We start from the raw sequence: 26012 nt of genomic DNA, 5'->3' as shown, positions 1-26012 counted from the left end.
TGCAATGGGGCCTTGGAATTCTCTGATCCGCCGCCACAAAGTCAACAGCAGTTACTGTCGGACTTCCACGACGACACACCAACGGAAGTAATGTAAGTCAATGGGCAATGCAGGAAATGTAAACATGTTGGCGGTGTGCTTCAAAAGGCCCTGGGGAGGGTGACATAAAAATGGACACATACCAATGGCATAGCTACAGAGTCAAGAGTCCAAGTGTGAACTTTACAGTGGACCATCCTCAGAACTGTATGTATAATAACCTCAGTGTAGAGCCCACCAAAACCAGCCTTCTTAAGTTACCCATTATGTGAGAGAGTTGTAAGCAGAGGAAAGCAAATGATTTGCTAATAAACCATTATTCAAAGTGCATACAGAGCTGATCGTTACAAATATAGCACCAATAAAGAGCTACTGCAACAACTGGTGGATGGCCCCCATGTGGGTCCTTTGGGTTCAGGGGCCCTAGTACAGTTGCAACCTGTGCACCCCTATTGCTATGCCACTGGACTAATAGGGAAGAGAAAAGGTTAGCAAACCTCAATGCATGTAATTTAGATGTATGTTTTATCTTCTACTATTTTCATATTAACTACAGAACATTATTTGCAATTTTTTCAGCATTTGGCACAGAATGATTTAAGACAAAATCTAAATATGCTCTCCGTGGTACAATGTGTGAGTGACTTACTGTTTCAAAAGGATGTTGTCTGTTAGCACTACAAGAGCTCTGTTACCACCTTTTCAACAAGTGACTGGCAAATATCGAAGAAGGAAAAATCCACTGAGAATTACCACTGTTTCTGCAAAAACACACAGCATAGCATATTCCAATAGTCTCTAGTGCGATCATATTGGCTCCAAGGTATCTAATTTTCACTTTGATATACAGATCGGTGCATCACTACTGATAACAGAATAGTACATGGTCAAACCGCCCACCACTTTTACCTGTGAGTAGGAATGCGAGTTGAGAGACTAGTAATTGTAAGTTGATGCAGAATCCTACAAATTTTGCATGCAAATGTATGCAGCTTGCAAATGAACCAATTGAATTTTACCCTAGTTTTATTTGATCCATTTTCAAACTGAATACATTGGGCTCGATTCACAAAGCGGTGCTAACCCAGTTAAAGACTTTAGGCGTGATAACCATTGCACCACGCTGGTGAAAAGCCACTTTAGGCGTGATAAGTTTAGATAAGTTTAGATCGTGTACAAAGTCCCGCACGCAAAGTAGCGCCATTAAACTCTATGCGAAGTGCACCAGACTTTGCTAGCGCAAAACTTTTGATCAGCTGTGCACTGCAGTGCTAACGCAGTTGGTGCTTAAACTTATCACGCCTAAACTTATCACACCTAAACTTATCATGCCTAAACTTATCACACCTAAACTTATCACACCTAAACTTATCATGCCTAAACTTATCACACCTAAACTTATCACACCTAAACTTATCATGCCTAAACTGAGTTTAGGCGTGATAAAGCGATTTTCACCAGCGTGTTAACTGTTAGCACCGCTTTGTGAAGCAGGCCCCTTGTCATTAAAAATTGGAATAATTTTGCATCAACTTGGAATTGTTTGCATCTCACTGATCATCCCCACCTGAGAGAAAAGGTAAAAGGCATTCAACTTAAAGTTTGGACCCTCCCCCCTCCTCCTACTGCACAGGCTGGTACATTGGATCCCCATAAATCTTCTTCCCAGTCTGCCTGTTATCAATGTGCATCACCTACACTGACCCCTCAGCTTCTGGTCCTCCCCTCTAGTGTACTAGAAAATGAAGAGAGCACAGTGGTACATTCTACTGCCTTTACTCCTCTGGTGTTCTCCTGTAGCCTACAAAATGCAGAGTGTGCAGTGAAACTCCTACTTCCTCACTCATCCTCTCTTCTACATCAACAGCATGGGTTGGAGTAGAAGTGTAGTAGCTGCCTATTCTGGTTCCAGTGCTGCATTTCCTGCTGCTTCCTGCCTGTATGTTCTTGCTACTGTCCGTCACTCTGCACTGGAGGGGACTGGTGGGGCCATTGGTAGGGAAAGGAAGGGAAAAAGCAACACTGTTGCACACTCTACTTTTAGTGGACTTCAAGGTAATATTCAGAGACTGAGTACCGGAGATATGAAGGAATGGTTCCCTCTGCGCTCTGTTAACCCAAATGGGAGGCCTTATATGGTCAAACACCACATTTGTATTCAAGTATATTGAATTCAAAAAGACTTAACCACTGCTCCAAAGAATCCTTGAATCAATGCAATGCTTAAAGGCAATAATTCTTTAAATCACCAGATGGGTGTAAGTGAGTCACTGGCAAATTCAAAGTGCTCATATGTTCTGGATAAATGGACTGATGTATGACTACATTAATATACCGCAGCCAGAAGCTAATAGTCTCCTGAAAATGTTGGCAGGTACATGTTTGCCACTACTTATTGCTTGCACACCCATGAAATGACTTTCTGAATACTTCAGGATCAAATTACAAGCATCAGACGTAGCAACAAAAAACACTCACTACTCCACCTAAACTTATCAAAATATTTGGCAAGCCAGCCACTGTTCAGACAATACGCTTTACTCTGTGATTTTCTCCTAAACACACGTTAGTCACGCTTACAACACATTGGTCTTACAGCATACTATCAGTGGAATGTTACCAAAAGCCAGCGACTCTCCTCCACATTCCAGAACTTCAAAGTATCCTGCAAACCCTGTGCATATATGTCTAGTGTCCTCCTTAATCTTAGGACGGCAAAGCTGGACACACCCTGCCCCTAATTACATTTTTCAGTACAATTTAGCTGTTAAGATGATGGGCATATCACGGTGTAACACTCACTATAACACTCTCTAATCTTCCTGGCTCATTGTTGCCAGCACACCCCATCCTTGCACACATTTGTCTGTTAATATCAACGTGTTTTTCTCTTGTTCACACTTGTTATTCTTAATACTATTGAATGCTAAGTGCTTCTCAGCAGGATTCTCCATTCAGCTTGTTTCTGAGTGCACACAGTAATGGATTGTACAGCATTACCTTTTATGTGCTATGATAGAGCTCTGCACCTTCAGCACACCTTACATGGCATAATTTTGGCCAGAGACATAGTAATCAGCATTGAAGAGGTTAATTAATAAGCAGAAATGAGCAAGCAAGACACTTGGTGACAGTTGCAGAGATTACGCGTACGTTAAAAAGGGGCGCTGGGAAAAAAGGGCGCGGGGTTTTAAACGATAAGCATGGATAACGTTTAAAAATGTATTGTACTGTATTTCGTTTAAAATTAATGTTTTATAAAGTTATAAATCATTAAATTATGTGCATTAAATCGGCAATTGTAAAAACGTTAATCTTTTATTTAAATAGTGAAACGTATAATAATGTTTAAAAAAAATTACTAAGTAACCCTCCCTGTACCTACCCCTAACCCCTAGACCCCCTTGTTGATGCCTAAACCTAAGACCCCCCCCTGTTGGTGCCTAAGTAACCCTCCCTGTACCTACCCCTAACCCCTAGACCCCCCTGTTAGTGCCTAAACCTAAGACCCCCCTGTTGGTGCCTAAACCTAAGACCCCCCTGTTAGTGCCTAAAGCTAAGACCCCCTGTTGGTGCCTAAACCTAAGACCCCCCTGTTGGTGCCTAAACCTAAGACCCCCTGTTGGCGCCTAAACCTAAGACCCCCCCTGTTGGTGCCTAAACCTAAGACCCCCCTGTTGGTGCCTAAACCTAAGACCCCCCTGTTGGTGCCTAAACCTAAGACCCGCCTGTTGGTGCCTAAACCTAAGACCCCCCTGTTGGTGCTTAAACCTAAGACCCCCCCTGTTGGTGCCTAAACCTAAGACCCCCCTGTTAGTGCCTAAACCTAAGACCCCCCTGTTGGTGCCTAAACCTAAGACCCTCCTTAGTGCTCACTGTATTGTGTGTAGAATAATGTTTTAAAAACAGTAAGGGATAAAATATATTACAATTTACATTACGTAGTGATCGCTTTGTTTCGTGAATAATAATGTTTTACAAACAGTAAGGGATAACATTTAAAATAATGTTTTATTGAAATAAGAAACGTAAATCATCACAAGCAGTTATAAAACATGAAAAATCTTCAGGCGCCGTTGGAAAACGTTATTATTCTCGGGCGCCCTTTTTTCCTGTTCGGCGCCCTGTAAACGATAATTATTATAGGAGTGAATGGCGGCGCCCGATTTGTCCACTAGCCTCCTGCGCCCTTTTTTACTGTTACCATGTTTACAGCCTGGTGAAAAATGAATAGGTTTGATAAATCCAGGGCCGGATTTGGACTTCACAGTGCCCTAGGCCAGGTACCACCAACCCCCCCCCCCCACACACACACACACACACACACACTCTCAGGGTGCATACACACATCAGACCATAGTCTTTGGAAAATTAAAGATCACAGACCAATTTTACCCCCTTCCATGTAGTATGAGAGCCATACCTACACAGTCTATTCTATGGAGCTGAACTCCCCATCAGATAGAAATCTTTGCAAGATGCTGCACACAAAGATGCTGTACACATTCAAAAGATCAGTATCTGCAAAAGATCTGTTCCTGCCAAAAATCCATTCCTGCAAAATGCATTCATAGTCTATGATATCTGCAGATCCTCATACACACCTTGTTTAACAAACATTCATCTGCAGATCTGATCCACCAGGATGGATCTTCAGATCTGCAGATGATTGTCTGATCTGCAGATGAATGTCTGTTAAACAAGGTGTGTATGAGGATCTGCAGATCTCATAGACTATGAATGCATTTTGCAGGAACGGATCTTTTGCAGGAACAGATCTTTTGCAGATATTGATCTTTTGAATGTGTACAGCATCTTTGTGTTCAGCATCTTGCAAAGATTTCTATCTGATGGGGAGATCCGCTTAATAGAATAGACTGTGTAGGTATGGCTCTCATACTACATGGAAGGGGGTAACATTGGTCTGTGATCTTTCATTTTTCAAAGACTATGGTCTGATGTGTGTATGCACCTTCACTCAATATCATTCTGTCCAACATCCTGACTAAAGGCTCATACACACAGACCATAGTCTTTGGCCACATACACATATCAGACCATAGTCTTTTGAAAATGAAAGATCACAGACCAATTTTACCCCCTTCCATGTAGTATGAGAGCCATACCTTCTCAGTATTTTCTATGGAGCTGAACCCTCCATCAGAAAAAAATCTTTGCAAGATGCTGCACACACAGATGCTGTACAGACACAAAAGATCAGTATCTGCAAAAGATCTGTTACTGCCAAAGATCCATTCCTGCAAATTGCATTCATAGTCTATGAGATCTGTAGATCATCATACACACCTTGTTTAACTGACATTCATCTGCAGATCAGACAATCATCTGCAGATCTGAAAATCCATCCTGGTGGATCTGATCTGCAGATCCCCTCTCATACTACATGGAAGGGGGTAAAATTGGTCTGTGATCTTTTATTTTCCAAAGACTATGGTCTGATGTGTGTATGAGCCTTTAGGAAAATGAAAGATCACAGACCAATTTTATCCCCTTCCATGTAGTATGAGAGCCATACCTACACAGTCTATTCTATGGAGCTGAACTCCCCATCAGACAGAAATCTTTGCAAGATGCTGCACACACAGATGCTGTACAGACACAAAAGATCAGTATCTGCAAAAGATCTGTTCCTGCAAAAGATCCGTTCCTGCAAAATGCATTCATAGTCTATGATATCTGCAGATCATCATACACACCTTGTTTAACTGACATTCATCTGCAGATCAGATCCACCAGGATGGATTTTCAGATCTGCAGATGATTGTCTGATCTGAAGATGATTGTCAGTTAAACAAGGTGTGTATGAGGATCTGCAGATCTCATAGACTATGAATGCAATTTGCAGGAACGGATCTTTAGCAGGAACAGATCTTTTGCAGATACTGATCTTTTGTGTCTGTACAGCATCTGTGTGTTCAGCATCTTGCAAAGATTTCTGTCTGATGTGGAGTTCAGCTCCATAGAAAAGACTGTGAAGGTATGGCTCTCATACTACATGGAAGGGGGTAACATTGGTCTGTGATCTTTCATTTTCCAAAGACTATAGTCTGATGTGTGTATGTAGCCTTAACGATCACTTGTTTGCAGGAGGAAATGCCTGTTTTAGTTTGTTTTTCCTGTTTGTTAGAGCAGTGAGTCCCTAATGCCTGGTACGCACCAGATAGATGGGTTGAATCGATTTTCCGATCACTTATACAAAGTCGATTAGACCTGTCAGAAATAATCAACTCGAACCCGTCTATCTGATAGGAAATTGCATGGTGTGTACCAGCCATGAAGTAGCAGAGCGGCGTTCATCTCCCTCTCTGCTCTTCTGTAATCACAGATCTGTTGCATTTATTTTATAGTATTTATTGTACTCATTCTTTCACAGGTGTTTTTTTACTGTTTGCCAATACGGTACAAATATATATTTTTTTAATTTTTAGTATATGTTATTACTTTTGGTATACAAAACAGAATGTAACAATACAAAAGTATACAACAGTACATTTGCAATTATAATTATAGAGAAGTTGTCTATCTCATACTAGACTACTGCTGCCTTTAAAATGAGCCAGCAAGGGGTTAAGATTTAGCTTAGAAGGGGCTGTCATAAATCTCTCTAAGGAAAAAAAAACCTTATCTTTCTGTTTAAGATTTACATACAGCCGCATACTATACTGCAAAGCATTCTGGGGCCCTCCCCTCTGCTGCTAATGAGACGTTACAGCAGCTTGTAATCAGTCCAGCGCGTAGCACTGATAAATCTCCGGGCAGAGTACACTGCAGGAGTCAGCTATTGTTCCTAGCCACATGGCTCATTAATATTCACTGCACACTGTGTTATTCAGTACGAGCTTTTCTGTGATCAGGAAGCAGGCAGGACATGACGACACATTTGGCTTCATAGAAGACAGAAAAACATGGAACCTGCCATGAGCTGTCAGGAGCATCATTCTCTGCAAATACTATATAAAAATTCTGTGAAATCCAAACGTGGACAGTGAAATGCATATGTAATGTAAGTACAGCCAATCTTTAGCTACTGATATATGTGTTTATTTTCTCTGAGACCTTATACCTAACAGCTCCTCTTTAAGTTTAGTGGATAGCTAGAGTTGTTAAGATTAGAATGCTGGGATAAGGCATAAGCAAGGGAATACCGATAAAGGTGGAGGCTATTGCTTGGAACACACCATACAATTTTGTGTTAGATAGATGGTTCAATAGATAATTTCTGTCATATCCGATCTTCTTTTTGATTGTTTTTCTGGTTGATTTCTCACAGAAGTGAATGGAAATAGATAAGAAAAGATAAGAGAATCGAGCGAGAAATCGAATGGAAAAACCAATCGAAAATCGATTGAACAAAAAATCGACAAAAACACAATGTGTGTTCCTAGTCTCATTGACGTCCTCAGACTTATTAGGAAACATCATTGCTACTGAACTACTGAAGTAAACTCATTATAGAGACGCTGTAACAAAAAAAGTTCCCCTGGGGGATGCTCACCTCGGGAAGGAGAAGCCTCAGGGTCCCAATGAGGCTTGCCCCATCCCTGTAGCTGCAGGCAATCCAGCGCTGGCTCCCCCGAAGCGTCCCGCAATCCTGGCTCGACAAGCCTGACAAGGCTTGATATATTTACCTTCCCTGGCTCCTGCGGGGGTGCTGTTGCGGCTCTCAGCACGGAGATAAGCGGAAATAGCCGATCTCTGTTGGGTCCGCTCTACTACGCAGGAGACTTGTGCCTGCGCAGTACAGCGGCCCGACACCGATCGGCTATTTCTGCCTATCTCCGAGTGGAGAGCCGATACTGCACCTGCGCTGGAGCCGGGAAGGTAAATATTTACATCCCCACTGTTCGGAGGGGCACAGCGAGACCGCCGTGGGACACAGGAGGACAGGGGAAGCTTTGATAGAATCCCCCACCCGAGGTGAGTACCCCCCAGAAGAACTTTTTTTAGTTACAGGTTATCTTTAACAATCTGCTTGTCATATATATATATATATATACAGTATATATATATAATCAAAGTTTGTGTGTGTGTGGCCATTCAAAAATCCCTTAACCGATTTCAACGAAACTTGGTATACAGATACCTTACTACCTCTCACTCCCCCCTACACACCTGGGCAGAATGCCAAACAGCCAATCAGATTTCACTCATTCACGTCATTGGGAAAATTTAAAAGGCTGCCATTCTCACAGCAATAAAGCCAGATTCCCTATACTTGGCACAATTGGTCACTTGGTGACTAAATTTATAAATTCAGGGAACATGGGTGGAACATAAAACAGCCAATCAAATTTCAGCCATAGATTTTAAATGGGAAAATGTAAACTGCTGCCATTCTGTTAATGGCAGGGTTTTGGTCACTGGCAGACTGGGCTTGAAATTCAGAAAAGTGGGTGGAGCCTACAAAAGCCAATCAAAATTTAACTATTGATTTCAAGGGGAATATTTAAATTGCTGTCATTCCTACACTGTTAATGGCAGAGGCCTCAAACCTGCCAGAATGATTATCCGTCCGATCTGATCATTAAAATTGCTCAGAAATGATCGTTTGGGATCATCAAGAGAGGGGAAAATGATAAGCAATCTGATCATCTAAACTGGCAAAATGATAAGCAATCAGACTAAAGGAATCGCTCATAAATTCAGATCAACAGAACGATTGATCCTTTGTCATCAATCAGCACCATTAACAATACCTGATTAGGACGTTTGTATGGTCGACTGATCGTTCAAGAGATTGTACCACTAATGGGCACCTTAAAGGGTGATAGGAACATTTTACTGTGAACCCCACTGGTACAAACTAGGTGGTGTGATTGGCTCAATCTACCCTGCAAAACACTGAAGAAAAGGTGTCAGTGCAGCACAAGATATGTAAAATGAATCAATAAAAATACATCATTATTGCCAACCAACCACTCAGTTTCCAAATAAAGCAAACCAATTACTGATCTGTGCTTTTCTCTATTTACCACACACAATGTGGGGATGACATGAGCTCCTAAGTCCAGGCAGCTGCATTATGAATGTGCTTGTGGTGGAATGGCTATATACGCTGCTGCAGAAATATGCAACTTCTAGGATGTGCTAGAAACAATTTCCCCACAATCTCCCCACACATAGCACTATGTGTGAGTGGCCTTTCGGGAGATTTGCAAGTTATAGGCTTCATGTTTTCTATCCCATCAGCATGTCAAGAAAGAGAATGAATTGCTAGACAAGATGGTAGCTTGTTAAGACTTGTACATATCTCAAGTTTCTGACAATGCTAAAAAGGAAAGAAGCCTGACCTATGTCATCCATCTGCTCAAGAACATTTCTACTTAATTAACTTAATTAGAGCACTGATGTGAAAAGCAAAATCTCCAACTGTTCCTATCTTGACTTGGAATCAGTATCATTAAAGACTGTTTCAAATATTAAACACCGAATATTGCTTTCTGCTAACTGATTAAAAGGGTTTTCCGCTGTGCACAAGACGCAGGCCTGACTGCTGGATGTACTGTGTGATGGCTTAGATGTGACCTCCCCCTGCACCTGCTTTATAAGGAGCAGCTGCGACACTGTTCATCCACTATATATATTATCCTCTCCAGCATAAAGACGGTGATGAAATATAACAGGACCAAAGATTGTTTTATCTATCAAGATTTGTATAGATTTACCCAACTCTGTAGCACAGAGACATCCTAAAGGGAACCTAAACTGAGAAGGATATGGATTTTTCCTTTTAAAATAATACCAGTTGCCTGACTATCCTGCAGATCCTGTGTCTCTAATACTTTTAGCCACAGCCCCTGAACAAGCATGCAGGTCAGGTGCTCTGACTGAAGTCAGACTGGATTAGCTGTATGCTTGTTTCAGGTGTGTGATTCAACCACCACTGCAGCCAAAGAGATCCGCAGGACTGCCAGGCAACTGGTATTGCTTAAAAGGAAACATCCATATCCATCTCAGTTAAGGTTCCCTTTAAGATAACATGTCGAAAATATATAAAGGAGTGTATGCGCATCTTGTTGAAATAATCAAGGAAATTACCTGATTTTTCTGGGGAGCATTATAAGCACCACCAGCGCTTATTCTTGAGCAACCCCAAACAGCAACCACACATTTAGACACTTTTAAAGCATATTGTAAAATTTGAGTAAATTTAAAATGTTAAAATTTGTTTTAAAGCTTGCACAGCACACATCAAAGGGTCCAATTAGCTCTTACCAGCACCTCTCAATCAGAGCGCCCTGGCTCTCTGTATGTGCAGGAAACACAGAGGATTAACCCTTTCAGTGCCCCCAGGAAAGTGATAGCAAATTAAAACTTCGGGGTTGTTTTAGGATTTCCAAAAATGTAATGAAGAATTTTGTTTCCCTAAATTTCATCATGCTGTGGCTAATCTTTTAGAGCAGAGAGAAAGTTACGAGTTTAGGTCCACTTTAAATTGATCTTGTATTTTTAAGAAGATCGGCCGTAATCCTCCTCTACCTGCTGCAGGCTCCCCACCTGGGCACTGCAGAGCTAGATAGAGCATGGAGCATGCTTCATCATTCTCATCTCTCAGTACGGATGTGTCCTCCGCCTGTCACAGTGACTCCTCTCTATGACTCCTGCAGTGTTGCTGCTGAATGAGTCATAGAGAGTAGGCACTGCAACAGGCTGAGGGCAGATTGGCGTGGAGAGGTAATACAGCACACTCCGAATGCCTAGCTCTGCATTCTGGAAGGGAAACTACTTAATATAGGGGGCTCTTCTGGCTATCTATACCGGATGGGGGAAGGGAGTGGTTAACCTACGTACTACAGGGGGCTCATCTGGCTATCTATACTGGGTGGGGGGCCTACCTATTATACCTATTACAGGAAGCTCACCTGGCTATCTACCTTATACTGGGGACACATCTGGTTATCTATATTGGGCGAGGGGGACCTACCTAATACTGGGGGTAAATTTGGCTACCTATTTTGGTGGGGATGACCTACTTAAAACTCAGGGCACATCTGGTACCTATACTGAGGCAGGATGAACTCCATCCATCTGCTCTTGTTCTGGACACTCTATCAAATTTAGGAACCCATTGCAGCTCCGAGTCAAAAAGTTTGCCCACCCCTGCTGTAGACACAACATGGAAACAGGTAAATGTCATAGGCACCTCATGGTGTCAGCTGTACTTTATGCAGCTGGGTCTGTTTTTGTGCCTTGAGGTCACAGTTACTTTAAGCATTCATCAAAAATGAATTTGAAAGAACTATTTGAAAGAACCAACAGGAAATTGCACTATGGCTTCAAAAATAAACAAAGCGCCCACCTTACTTTTTATGGGCTCAGTGAAACATTCTGAAGAGAAATATTTGCTATTACTGTACAGCCTACTATGGTGAATATATTTGTCTGCTGCGCAGGAAATGCATGTCTAAATTACTTTATTCCAATTCTCTCCATAAAAATGCAGGAAGCAGATTTGTCTCCCTGTCTCTGAAACCTACTTTTTGCATTGGAGATTTTATATGTGCATTTCCTTCCCAGCCATTGATTTTTCTCTCGGAAAAATATTGATAATGGTGAAACAACATAGTCCATATGCTTGTACAGTGAGCTGAAATGTTATCGGGTAAGGAAAAGGCACAGGGAGAGGTATGGGAACAGCTAACAAAGAAAGATAGTATAAATAAACAAATATATCTTAACATAACATGACATGCTTGCATAGTTGGCTCGTGCAGTTGATAAGCCCTTAACTAGCATAGCCACTGATGCCCAAATATAAAATGATCTGTTACATGTGGCAGCAATGATAACACTACGGCTTTTTTCTACTGCAAATCACAAACATTAGTGCAAAAGCATTGTGATTTGATTGTGGGTTTTGCACAACTTGTGATTTTTTGTGATATTTATTCATTTTGTACGATTTTCATTTTTTATGCTTGCCTTTGTATTTAGAAATTTTGGTTTGGCAAGATAAAAATGAAGAATCACAAGAACAGCGATTCGATTTTTGCCCTCTCCTTGCCAAATGCAAGTGCACAAAGGCACAGAGTTTGCATTTCGGGAGAAATCATATCACAGTAGTGGGAATACAATATGATTTTCATTATCATGGTTCTGCCCTTGCTGCTACTGGAAAATATGATTGAGAAGGACCCAAGTGTCGATTCACACAATGATCTGGCTGGATCTTTAAGCATCTTTTGATTCAGTCGATTATGAAATTTTGCTCAGCAAGCTGCAGGATTACTGTGGTTTTAATGGTTTATTTATACAATGTTTAAACTTCCTTTTACCTGGCAGAACACCAAGGGTATTATTGTCCAACCCTGTACTGCTAAAATATGGAGTACCCCAGGGTTCGATACTATTTCCTTTATGGTTCACAAACACATGCTGCCACTTGGGAAAATTATCCAAAAACATGGTCAGCTCTTGCTAGCAAAGCGGGGCCAGTCTCTATCAGTAGCACTGAGGGTAGGGAGCTTTGTGCACAGCTTGGGTGAACTCACTGACTGGAAATTAGACTTGAGGACTTAAAGAGTGAACATAATGTAATAAAAAAGTGCTTCATTTTTACAATAATTATGTATAAATGATTTAGTCAGTGTTTGCCCATTGTAAAATCTTTCCTCTCCCTGATTCTGACATTATTCACATGCTGACTTTTTACTGTTGGCAGGTGATGTCAGTGGAAGGAGATGCTGCTTATTTTTTTTTTTTAAGCAGTTCGAAACAGCTGCAAACAGCTGTTATTTCCCACAATGCAACAAGGCTCCCACTGTGTGAACCATGGTCCTAACATCACACTGTGGGAGGGGTTTTACCACAATATCAGCCATACAGAGCCCCCTGATGATTTGTTTGTGAAAAGGAAAAGATTTCTCACGGGAAAGGGGGCATCAGCTACTGATTAGGATGAAGTACAATTCTTGGTTACGGTATCTCTTTAAATCTCAACTGAAATATTCAATTTTGTTCTCACCTAAGAAACATTGCAATAATTAAGCACCTCATACCGCCAGAGGATATTCCATCCCTAGTTCATGCACATCATGACTGGACTAGTACAAAACCCTCTATACAGGTTTTCCAAGTAAAGACATTTACCATATACAGTATACCGCACGGTATAGAACACAACTGCAAAGCTGTTAACCAACTAACCCTGCCATTGCCATGTAACACTAATTCATTGCTCACTTCACTGGCTACCCATAACATTGAGAATATTCCTAATATTCAAATCTCTATATAATTTAGGCCCTGGATATCTAAAGGATTAGTTGAAACTGCATCACACATCCTACAACATAAGATCAAATACATCTAATAACTAAGTTGAATCTCAAAACCTTCAGTACCAAAACCTTCTGTCATGTTTCCCCTACCCTTTGGAACTCCTTGCCACACCCAATCAAGACAGGTCATCTCCTGAAAGTATTTGAATTTAAACTGAAGAGTCAACTGATTAATATTGCATGAATGAACATATAGCATTTTTATCTGTAGCACATTTCATTCTGAAAACTCGTATGTATTAGTCTGAGACATATCTACCAGTATGTGCTATGAATCCTATGGGAGAAAAGTGCTTAATTTTAGTTTATTTTACTTACTTAAATGTTTCACAATCTTACTATTGTGAAAAATGGTAATATTTTCAATACATGTAGACACAAATAAGAAGTACATTTCTTCCAGCGTTAAATGAGCTATAAATTACCTTTCTCCTATATTTCTGTTTCTTACAGTATGTAGTAAATATCTGACAGGTCTAACATGTTTTGGACTAGTCCTTCTCTTCATGGGGAATTTTCAGTATTTACTTTATTCTTTACAAAAACATTCCCTGGAATGGATCAATACAAAGATGCTGCCCGGCCTCCCTACCTGTTTGCACGCTATTTGGGCAGTTGGACTGAGCAACAGTCATTCAGTAAGTGCTTTTGAAAATAAAGAAAATCCTGAGATTCCCCTATGAGGAAATTGGCTAGTCCAAAAGCGGTCAGATTGTTACTGTCTACTGTAAGCCACAGGTCTGTCTGAACTGTGAAACGCAGCCTCAAGATTCACAGCTATCACAGGCTTGGCTGTGTCATTCTGTGATTTTATATTCATTATTTTACTACGTATTCTGTATGGACACTTTATAATGGTTTTTACTGTGGTTTTTTTGTTGTTGTCACTGTCTATTCTGTAAAGTGATGCAGAAGATGTCAGGGCTAGAAATGATCATGCACTTGTGTTCTACTGCGCACTTAAGCATCTTTATTTATTTATTTAAGTATTTATATAGCACCAACATATTACACAGCGATGTACATAGTATATTATCTTGTCACTAACTGTCCCTCAGAGGGGCTCACAATGTAGTCCCTACCACAGTCACATGTCTATGTATGTATCATGTAGTGTATGTATCATGGTCTTGGGCCAATTTTGGGGGAAGCCAATTAACTTATCTGTATGTTTTTTGGGGATGTGGGAAGAAACCGGAGTGCCCAGAGGAAACCCACGCAGACGCGGGGAGAACATACAAACTCCTTGCAGATGTTGACTTGGCTGGGATTCAAACCGGTGACCCAGCGTTGCAAGGCGAGAGCACTAACCACTACGCCACCGTGCTGTCTTCAGCACTGCTGTGTGTCCTTTGAGGTGCTTCCTGGCAGATTTTGTTGGCCAGAAGTTTTTATAGTCAGTTTATATGCGTTTTTTTTTTTTTTTTAAATAGCCTAAACTTGTGGCATTTACACCAGCAACATTGATCATGGGCCAATGTTCAGTTAGTATGTTGTGTTTTGGCATCTAATGTGGATTTGGATGGGGACAATGTGTCACATGACTGGGATAAGGATACAGCTCATCCTGTATATACTATTTATATCCATTTAGTATGCATTTGTGCACTATCACTTTGCGTTCATTATGTGTATACTATATACAGTGTTTGTTTTTATAGACTATATTTTACTCTTTGTCACAACAAGATCTTTGTATGTAATGCCTATTCTTCCTTGGAAGAAGAGGTCTGTCTGAACTGTGAAACGCAGCCTCAAGATTCATGGTTATTGCGGGCTTTGCTGTGTCATTCTGTGATTTTACATTCTATATTTTATATGTATTCTGTATGGATACTTTATAAACGTTACGTGATTTTTGTTTTCTCCATCTATTCTGTAAAGATGTCAGGGCCAGAGATGGCTAACGATGTGCTAATAATTACAGCTTGCATACATAGTGAAGGCAGCTTGCAACTGGCCAATCCAAATCGTCAGCCAAGGCATTTGATTGGCCCAGTACCGAGCGTCATGCAATTTGCATGCAAGCCAGAATTATAAATTGACCATCTCTAGTCAGCACTATATACAGTGGGTTGCAAAAGTATTCGGCCCCCTTGAAGTTTTCCACATTTTGTCATATTACTGCCACAAACATGAATCAATTTTATTGGAATGCCACATGAAAGACCAACACAAAGTGGTGTACACATGAGAAGTGGAACGAAACTCATACATGATTCCAAACATTTTTTACAAATAAATAACTGCAAAGTGGGGTGTGCATAATTATTCGGCCCCCTTTGGTCTGAGTGCAATCAGTTGCCTATAGACATTGCCTGATGAGTGCTAATGACTAAATAGAGTGCACCTGTGTGTAATCTAATGTCAGTACAAATACAGCTGCTCTGTGAGGGCCTCAGAGGTTGTCTAAGAGAATATTGGGAGCAACCACACCATGAAGTCCAAAGAACACACAAGACAGGTCAGGGATCACGTTATTGAGAAATTTAAAGCAGGCTTAGGCTACAAAAAGATTTCCAAAGCCTTGAACATCCCACGGAGCACTGTTCAAGCGATCATTCAGAAATGGAAGGAGTATGGCACAACTGTACACCTACCAAGACAAGGCCATCCACCTAAACTCACAGGCCGAACAAGGAGAGCGCTGATCAGAAATGCAGTCAAGAGGCCCATGGTGACTCTGGACGGGCTGCAGAGATCTACAGCTCAGGTGAGGGAATCTGTCCATGGGACAACTATTAGTCGTGCACTGCACAAAGTTGGCCTTTATGGAAGAGTGGCAAGAAGAAAGGCATTGTTAACAGAAAGCATAAGAAGTCCCAATTGCAGTTTGCCACAAGCCATGTGGGGGACACAGCAACCATGTGGAAGAAGGTGCTCTGGTCAGATGAGACGAAAATGGAACTTTTTGGCCAAAATGCAAAACGCTATGTGTGGCAGAAAACTAACACTGCACATCACTCTGAACACACCATCCCCACTGTCAAATATGGTGGTGGGAGCATCATGCTCGGGGGGTGCTTCTCTTCAGCACGGACAGGGAAGCTGGTCAGAGTTGATGGGAAGATGGATGGAGCCAAATACAGGGCAAACTTGGAAGAAAACCTCTTGGAGACTGCAAAAGACTTGAGACTGGGGCGGAGGTTCACCTTCCAGCAGGACAATGACCCTAAACATAAATCCAGGGCAACAATGGAATGGTTTAAAACAAAACATATCTATGTGTTAGAATGGCCCAGTCAAAGTCCAGATCTAAATCCAATCAAGAATCTGGGGCAAGATCTGAAAACTGCTGTTCACAAAGCTGTCCATCTAATCTGACTGAGCTGGAGCTGTTTGCAAAGAAGAATGGGCAAGGATTTCAGTCTCTAGATGTGCAAAGCTGGTAGAGACATACCCTAAAAGACTGGCAGCTGTAATTGCAGCAAAAGGTGGTTCTACAAAGTATTGACTCAGGGGGCCGAATAAAAATTACGCACACCCCACTTTGCAGTTATTTATTTGTAAAAAACAATGTTTGGAATGATGTATGATTTTCGATCCACTTCTCATGTATACATCACTTTGTATTGGTCTTTCACGTGGAATTCCAATAAAATTGATGCATGTTTGTGGCAGTAATGTGACAAAATGTGCAAAACTTCAAGGGGGCCAAATACTTTTGCAACCCACTGTAAATACATAATAATAAATGTCTTCTTTTCTGGATTGAATGTGGTTTATGCTTTAATCTGTTCTTCATACAGGACTCTGAGCAAACAGCTTAGTACACAGTAATAACACACACTCATTAACTGTTTTACCTGCCAAAGGGTGTATAGTTTTGTCCAGCCAGTCTTGTGATCGCCTATCTCTGCCAGATCACACACCCAGATTGCGTCACTTTTACCTTATTTCGGCTTTGCAATTTCCTGTGTCACTTGCTTACTCACTGGAGGATTAATCAGCAAGATTTATTTGTTTGCCTGCCTGTCCATCTGTCTAGGTATATGAGATAATTGGATCTTAAAGGCACCTTTTATAAAAAATGTGCAGTGAAACATTTGAACCTAAGTTTCATGCTGGTAGCCTAAAAGTCTTTACAAACATTAGTGCTGAAGGTGAGATGTCGGATAGGATACTGTAAATGCAATATAATAGATAAAAGCACTGCATAGGATCAGTGGTGTAGCTAAGGAGCTATGGGCTCCAGTGCACTTTTCACATTGGGGCCCCCCAAGCACTCTATAGATAACAATTGATACGGCGCACCAAAACCTGCCAAGGAAAACCACAGTGTCAGAGGTGGAAGCAGAGGATGGGGAACAGTTTGTTAATGATTACCACTATTCAAATTATCTATAGAAGTGATGATTACCAGCATAGGACAAATAAAGAGCTAACACTGTGATTGAGGGTGGGCCTCTCAGGGCCCCAGTGTGGCCGCAACCTCTGCAACCCTATTGCTACTCCACTGCACAGGATTGCATCACAGCTATCAGAGGCAAAGCTAGATCCCTGTGAGTCTGCAAACTTGGCAGGACTTCCGAGTTGCAATGACACTGCTTCTTTGCCCTGCCACACTTCCTTCTGTCCATAAGACATCTTGTGCTTTGAACTCAGGGCCTCATGTGTGGTCTGTTGGTCATCGCAACCAGCTATATTCCTTAGGCCTCTTTTCCATGGATGGTTGAACTGCTTGTTTGTTGAGCAGTATTAAGCAGCCTGTCTGCAGGCCACAAGCACCGTTCTGCTGCAATTGCATGCAGCCAAATGTCAGCATTTAGGGCCTGAGCCCACTAACGCAGTTGTGTCTGCATCTGTCCACTTTTCAGCATCTGTAACATTTATGTGTAACTGAAAAGCGGACACAACTGCATTAGTGGGTTAGTGGACTCAGGCTCATAGTAACACAGGGGATGTCACGTTTGACTCGTGGCAGCATTACCCAGCGGCACAAAAAAGTCACTTCTGAGCACGGCAACCGTCATGCACAGATGCAACTGCATGGGGGTCTGCCTGTTCACCACGTGTGCCGAGCGCTAGCAAGTGCCCGGCCGGTGGACAGCAGCAAAAGGTGGTGAATTCACCACCTTCTGCCGCTCGTGGAAAAGAGGCCTGGCTTTCCTTTCCACACCACTGCTAAAATGACAGTTGGAAGTAGAACAAATGTTTCAGTAGGTACAGCAGTAATTCTCACAAACGTGGATGGGATCAGATGCACACTTCCTGTGACCAGACACAAAGATCAGGTATTTTAAACATAAATTAAAAAGCCTGCAGACCACAAAAAAAAAGATAAACAGACAGCAGACATGTCTTATTATCATTTACACCTACATGTGTGTAACGTGCAAGGCATTTTTTGACTCGGGTTCACTATAAAATTGACCTGTGCTATTAGCATCGCTCACAGCAGTTCAATGACATGTCACATCAGAAACCACCTGTCTCTCTAATCTCCTGGGGTGACAGCAGCTTACAGAACACTGAATGACTGCCAAGTGCTTGCAGTCCCTTCCACAGGTAACTCCTGTTCAAGCATGTGGTCAGGGATTTCATTGTATAGTACAACTTTTATAATTCACTTCATTACTGAAATTGCTCTTTAAGAAACAAAAATATAAGATTAAATGTGTCCAATAAGCTATAGTGTTGCACAACATTTTAGCTTTTCCTAAAGCTTACCTCTGCTGCCAGGTAATTCCCGGTAGCAAGATGCTTAAATCGATAAAGACTGTTCCAGTGGCCTGCTCCTCCTCTGCAAGGGTCATGATGAACAACCTGTATAAAAAAACAGACACAGTGTAATCCGTTAAGACATCGCAAAAGCCTTTTAACTCCCTGCGCTGCTGCTTGTGCACTTGCCTGATCTAAGAGATTTCACTTGCTAGATTACAAAGTCTTCTGCTTTAGTTAGTAATTCAAGTTAGTAATTCAAATAATTGTGACAGCAGAGTATGTGCATTTGTGTATGTGTGCAGCATGTAAGAGTGTGTGTGTGTGTGTGTGTGTGTGGCATTTGTGTATGTGTGCAGCATGTAATAGTGTGTGTGTGTGTGTGGCATTTGTGTATGTGTGCAGCATGTAAGAGTGTGTGTGTGTGTGTGTGTGTGTGTGTGTGTGTGTGTGTGTGTGTGTGTGTGGCATTTGTGTATGTGTGCAGCATGTAAGAGTGTGTGTGTGTGTGTGTGTGTGTGTGTGTGGCATTTGTGTATGTGTGCAGCATGTAAGAGTGTGTGTGTGTGTGTGTGTGTGTGTGTGTGTGTGGCATTTGTGTATGTGTGCAGCATGTAATAGTGTGTGTGTGTGTGTGTGTGTGTGTGTGTGTGTGTGTATGTGTATGTGTGTGTGTGTTTATTTGTGTGTGTGTGTGTGTGTGTGTGTGTGTGTGTGTGTGTGTGTATCCATATATGCGTATGCCAACATATGTGTTTTGGGCTGACCCTGTGATGAGACAATACTCACGCATTTTAAGTGCCGGTTCACGTGGCGCTTAACCAGTATTAAACTGTGCTTAAAGAGGAACTGTAGTGATAATAAAATTGTAAAATCTTTCCTCTCCCTCACAGGCGGCCACAGCTTTAGTTTTACCAGGTGATCTGTACAGAATGTTTGTTTACTGAGAGTTCTATGAACAGAGGGAGATATACCTTGCTTGGCAGTTGAAAAAAGTTGTTATTTGCCACAATGCAACAAGGTTCGCAGACAGCAAACTGTCAGGACCATGGTCATGACATCACACTGTGGGAGGGGTTTCACCACAATATCTGCCATACAGTTCCCTCTGATGATCCATTTGAGAAAAGGTAAAGATTTCTTGTGAGAAAGGGGGTATCAGCTGCTGAATTTTCCCTGTAGATTGTTGCATTATTTTGTTATCTACATTGTCTATATATACATTTATTACCCCTTTCTCTCACTTAAACCTGACCATGACGTTGAAACTTCTATTTGCTTATCATTGCTCACTAAACGACCACTGTTCCAGACTTCTCTGTGAGAAAAATGTGCTAATTTCTGCACCTGCAATGCAGAACTTGAGTGGTTAGTGTGGTGCGAGCATGTATGGTTTTCCAGCTTTTGACAACTGACTGCGCATTCCTTGTTTTTTTACATTAGTAGTTCAGATATAACTGAGGTTTATGTATCCCTTAGATAAATTGCCACATTAATTGCTAAAATTATTATCTATTTGGAGGCACAGACACCCACTAATTAAGGGCTGGTTCACACAGGCTTCTGCCCGGCTTCCAGCGGCGCTCTGTTCGGGGGCTTTAGCGGGCTTCCCGGTGTGATCAGTGTTTTTCGTACCCGCAAGGGGAACACTAAGATAAGGCGGTAATCGACGCTGGACACAGCATGTAGCATCCAGGGTCGCTTGGAACGACAGGAAAAATCAGGATTGGAATGCCGGGTTAGAGCAAACGAAGGTAAAAGCTAGATACAAACGCTCCCATTAACTTGAATGGGAGCATTTAACGACAAATCTTGGATGCTGGCGGTAAACGCCCGCCAATCGTCCGTGTGAACCAGCCCTAAGTACCAATACTTATTCAGAAGTAAGCTACAGGGAGGGTTCGGGGCCCCTATTGCTCCCGTGCTTTCAGCTTCCAGGCTGGCACAGGCCATTCAATGGGCCTCTCCACGGGGTAAGACTTGTTGGGTTGACCTAGAAGCCTCCCAAATTAAGCCTTTTCCCATCTCTAGCCTCATATGGACGGTCCACCCTGCCCTCCCCTCCCTTGATCAACTCCCCATAATCCAGTATGCTCTATCATTCTGGAAAAAGTCTTAGGCCTTGATTTATCCAGCTCCCTGCTGACCTCTTTATTCAGCAATGAAGACTTCCCTCCTGGTCTTGAAAGGAACACCTGGGCCCACTGGCTAGCTAAGGGTATCCTAACTCTGCAGGATGTTACATCAGCGGGGCACAGCCTATCATGGAAAGAGCTAAAAGGTAAATACTCTTTACCTTCCTCAGTTACCTGCAGATTAGGGGATACTCACTTGCACTGCTCAGGATAGGAGTATGCACTGAACCCTCTGAAATAGAACGTGAGTTTTTAAGTAGGAACTTCAGAAAATGATTAATCTTTGATCTGTACTCCTTGGTGTGGTAACAGACCTCAGCTATGTACAAATGGCAAGAAAGGCTAAATTTCACTATAGATAACAAGGGTTGGGAGTCTATCTATGTTTAGTAGCATGGCGCGATCTTCCATAAACAATATAAAAGAACACTCCTATATGGTCTTGCTTCCATCTAATAGGTGCTTTAGAGGATGCGGCCAAAGCGCAGACCAGATACATTTGCCAAATGTGCTTTTATCTTATCCTAGATGTCCTGAGATTTACTATACAGGCAGACCCTTGGACTGCCCTGTTTCATAGAGGTAAGCCTCGCCTTTTAAAATATACTAATGTCTAGCACAGGTCTGCAATGCTGTAAAACCTGGAAAAGCCCTCCCCTCTACAAATCACTTAATCCTCAAAATCAAAGAAATATAGACCCCCATGGGCAGATTAGCCCCTTAAGCTAGGCATACATCTAGCGATGATGGGCAGGTTCGACCAAGAGACAAATCTCTCTCCAATCCAATCTGATTAGAGAGAGATCTTTCATTTTTCATGCTGAAATTGATCCATAATCAGCCCTGTGCACCGCCTTGCCACCCCTCCTAATGTAGCCCCCCCCCCCTCCTGTGCTGTATACATTTCCTGTCTGCCACTTGTCCTCCACTTTCTCCGGGCTCCCTGCGCACCATGTAGTTTCCTAGTAAGTTACTCCGGAAACCATGTGGGGCGCATGTATGGAGCAAGAAGTGCACCCGGAGCAAGAAGACCTCTGGAGGCCACGGACAGGTCATTTACAATGCACTGAGCACCAGGAGGTCACATTACACATTGGGGGGTAGGGGGGGACAGCATCGGCGGTCTCATCGCATTTGTCAATCGCCCTTATATCGCTCGCCATTACCGCCGTGCACATGATCTAGCAAGTCGGCCCTACACTGCAAGCAGCATGTCTGATCGACTAATGCGACCAATTTCGGTCCGAAATTACTCGCATTGTCAATTGGGCATGCACTTGGAGGCAACGATTTTTATCAGATTCAATTTTAATAATCGAATCGGATGGTCGATTAGCCGTCAATTTGCTTAATGTATGGCCACCTTTAATCATTGATACCCCTAGTTAGTCTACCTGGTATGCAACTGGCCTGGGCAATTTCAATAACCCCTGGTATTGCCTTGGCTCTAGGGAATCTCCATAGTGTAAACTTGATGTTATTAAAATTGTTTCTTGATTTAACTGCTGTACATACTGATATTTCTGCACATTGTATGCTTTACAGCTTGTTTTAAACGGCTATGTTTAAATCCGTTTATTGGTTCAATAAAAAAAAAATGTTGAAAATAAATATCTATTCATTTACTACGGCTCAAATGATTCCTTCATTCTTGAACCATTACCTGAAACAATCACAATAAGTTGTTACAGGTGACAGAAATGTAAAGTGAAATCTTGAGAGTCACATGACCAGCTGAGCAGCCTCAGGAAACACTTTATTTGAGAATGCAGATGCTGATTGGTTAGCCATCAGAAAATACAGAACAGACACATTGTTCATCCACAAATATCTCTACAATGGTTGCTGAAATAATAAGAGGCATATCTTTAGTATGTATACATAGATAGTTTTTTTTTATTTTATTTTGGTATGTATTTTGCTAATTTTAGTATGTAGAAGTGGCAGGCTTACAATTGAAATATCTGCCAAGCAGCAGTAACCATTCAGAGAACGTTTTTAGAGAATGCCACAATACACAGCTAATGTTAGATTTCAGAAAAGCAATAACGTAGTTGCTATTCCAGCTTGCTCTTTACAGTGAGTAAGAATAGGCAGGGTCAAAGTGCATTGGATCTCCAATCATTGCTGCCCAGGGAAGGGAAGACTGCAGCAGTTGTACTAAGCACACAGCACCACTTTCAGCTGACTTTTAAAATAAGAGTCATTCCAAACAGGCATAATATTTCCTTTTTTTTCTACAGACCCTGTAGAGCTGAATCATACCGCTTGCTCTCATACCTGCCACAATCACTGCTTGGGGTTCCCACTGGCCCTCTTATTAGACTCTCTTATTATTATTGTTACTCTCTGTTTATAGATCATTATCATGCTACATTGTATTCTATATAAATTAGTAAGGCATGTGGATTAAATACATAAACCAAACATACTGAAAACATGACGCAGGACTGGAAGTGGCTGTTGTCCCATCATGCCTAAAGAAATATAAAATGCCAGTAGATGAATAATGCCATTCTTAAAAATGAACTTCCACTTTTGTTTAAAAAAAAAAAAAAATGTCTTCCGGTTGGCTCTTGGCAATGCAGCGATTAAGGCTGGATTTACACTGAATCAGTGGCTGACGGCTATAACCTAGCAGACAACTGATAAGGAATTTCCGTGTTTCCCTATGGATCAGTTTACATCTATGGGTTACAACGTAGATGTGAACTGACCCATATGTGTCCCTTTCCGTTGGAATTGGCCACCATGATTGGCACACATGAAATCCATCCAAGTTTTTAATAGAATACAAAAAGTGAAGTGTTGACATATGTTCTCATCATTTACTTAACCACTTAAAGGGATACTATCGATGTATGCAATTATTTTGAAATGCTGTATGTTGTAGTACACATTAGGACAAGTACAAGGAGCAATTTGATTCCTCACACAGCTGTTCCTCTCAGCTGTAAAATCCTCCGTCAGTTTTGGCGTCAGAGTTGGATACAAAATGTATCTAAATACTGGGCTCCCAGAGGGCTAGACCATGTCTCTGCACAGGGGAGTTGCTATCAACTCTTCAGTTTATAGTTTAATTATCACCTTGCTGAAAGAATCTTGTTGATATGGTGGTAAAGGGTTAAAGATTCTAGCAATGTGTGTTTATTATCTTTGCTTCTCTTGACTGATAAAGATACTAATAATGCTAATTGTAGACAGTGGTCTGCCCCTCTCAGCAGCTTGTAAAGTGGATGCAGCCTGGAGTGAATCACCTCAAGCAGGCAGCCAGTCTGAGTGTAAACACAGACTCCTGGTATAGCTAGTTATATTCCAGCAATATTACAGCTCATTTAGTTACCTGTTACCACCTCAGATCAGCCTATTTCTCCTCATGTCTGCTGCATGCTGTGAGTGACACAGTGAAATATATTTGTGAGCTGTGTGACAGAGTAACCAAGCAGCTCAGGGTGACCCAAACTACTATGAGCTGTGTGAGAAATGAATTTTTAAGCAGGGATAGTGAGAGAGAGACCTGGGTGAATAAATAAAGTGCCTCTAGCACTAGTGGTAATGTGTACACTAATATAGAGTATTAAAAAAAAGTCGTTTCAATCAATAGTATTCCTTTAAGTACCAGCGGTCTCTGCCCCCTTAAGGACCAGAGACCGCTGGTACAAGTATCAGCGGAAACCCGACGAATCGCTGCACTTACCGCCGCAATCGTCATACACGCCGCACATCAGGAACCTGGGCCACTCACTCTTTGACGGTAGAGCTCCTGTGAGCCAGTCAGGAGCCGCTTTGATTGGCTCCTGACCCTGCCTTTCAATGTAAGCCAATGGGAGCGGCTTACATTGAAAGACAGGGCCAGGAGCCAATGAAATCAGCTCCTGACCCGCTCACAGGGCTCTGTCGTCTTAGAGACAGGCAGAGCCAGTGAGCTGCGGCAAGAGACGTCGGGTTTGAGCGGCGCGATCGACGGATACAGCGGATACGCACATCGGCGGTTCATTGAAATCTACACGCTGCCAGCCAGGAGCCCACCAAAACAGGCATAGATTTCAATTTGCTCGGTCTGAAAGTAGTTAAAGAAAGTGGAATTTCAATTTAACATCAATATCTCTTTTGGATAGAGTTTGAGATGTAGGCGTAATATTGGAGAAGGATAAAAAATGTCCTAAACATAAGTGAAAGTCAAGATTTTAACTTGACTTTAATGATAATGTAGCCAAGTCTAAGATTCAGGGTTTGTTAGGAAATGGGAGTTCATTTATATTCAGGGATCTCATGCCAAACCCTCTCATCAGCAGCTCTTGTGCTGCCCAGTGCCAAGAATCTGCAGTCCTCAAGTCAAGCCGCATTGAAAAGCTCATGCTGAGCTGCAAGATAACCATGGAGGAAGGAAAGTATGGCAAATGTAATAGAAAGAGCTCTATTGTAAGGGGTTCACCAGTACATTCTGCTCTAGGAATTGTAAAAGCAGGTGGAAGCAACATAGTCTACACAATATTAAATCAAAATCTTTTATTCCTGTGGTTCTCAATCTTTTCAGATAAGGTAACTCCTTGCAGGCTCAGGTTCCCCCAACGGGAAAGGGTATAGCTAAATAATTAGGATGGGGCCACCTATGAGAAATATAGAGTGCCAAAGTCCTAGTGATGTCAATTACCTGTAATTGGTCACAACTTTCCAGTGTTCCTAAATGGGTCCCTACTTTTCTCACAGTGTGTTCCTTGCCTTGTATGACCACCAGTAATAGGGTAACAACTATAATAATAATAGCTCTGTATTGCTTGCTGACCACTGACATGTGACTACTAGCAGAGATTTGGGGAGTATGGTTAAAGATATTGTAATGAGGGAGGACATCTCCCCAGTAGGACCTCATACA

At 41.9% G+C, this 26012-nt stretch overlaps 1 protein-coding gene across 4 annotated transcripts in view; it reads right to left on the bottom strand.

Annotated features, from left to right (window-relative positions):
* ITPR3 (inositol 1,4,5-trisphosphate receptor type 3) overlaps positions 1–26012 on the bottom strand; it is a 357611-nt gene that overhangs the window by 263361 nt on the left and 68238 nt on the right. For all 4 annotated transcript variants that reach the window (XM_068269377.1, XM_068269380.1, XM_068269378.1 and 1 more), the window contains exon 9: positions 19011–19106. In XM_068269377.1, coding sequence (XP_068125478.1) covers positions 19011–19106 — 96 coding nt within the window. The remainder of the gene's footprint in view (positions 1–19010; positions 19107–26012) is intronic.

This window comes from Hyperolius riggenbachi, chromosome 2, assembly GCF_040937935.1.
Source record: "Hyperolius riggenbachi isolate aHypRig1 chromosome 2, aHypRig1.pri, whole genome shotgun sequence".
In the NCBI taxonomy this organism is placed as follows: Eukaryota; Metazoa; Chordata; class Amphibia; order Anura; family Hyperoliidae; genus Hyperolius; species Hyperolius riggenbachi.
Note: the sequence above shows the minus strand (reverse complement) of the source record. Positions and strands in the feature narration are given on the sequence as shown.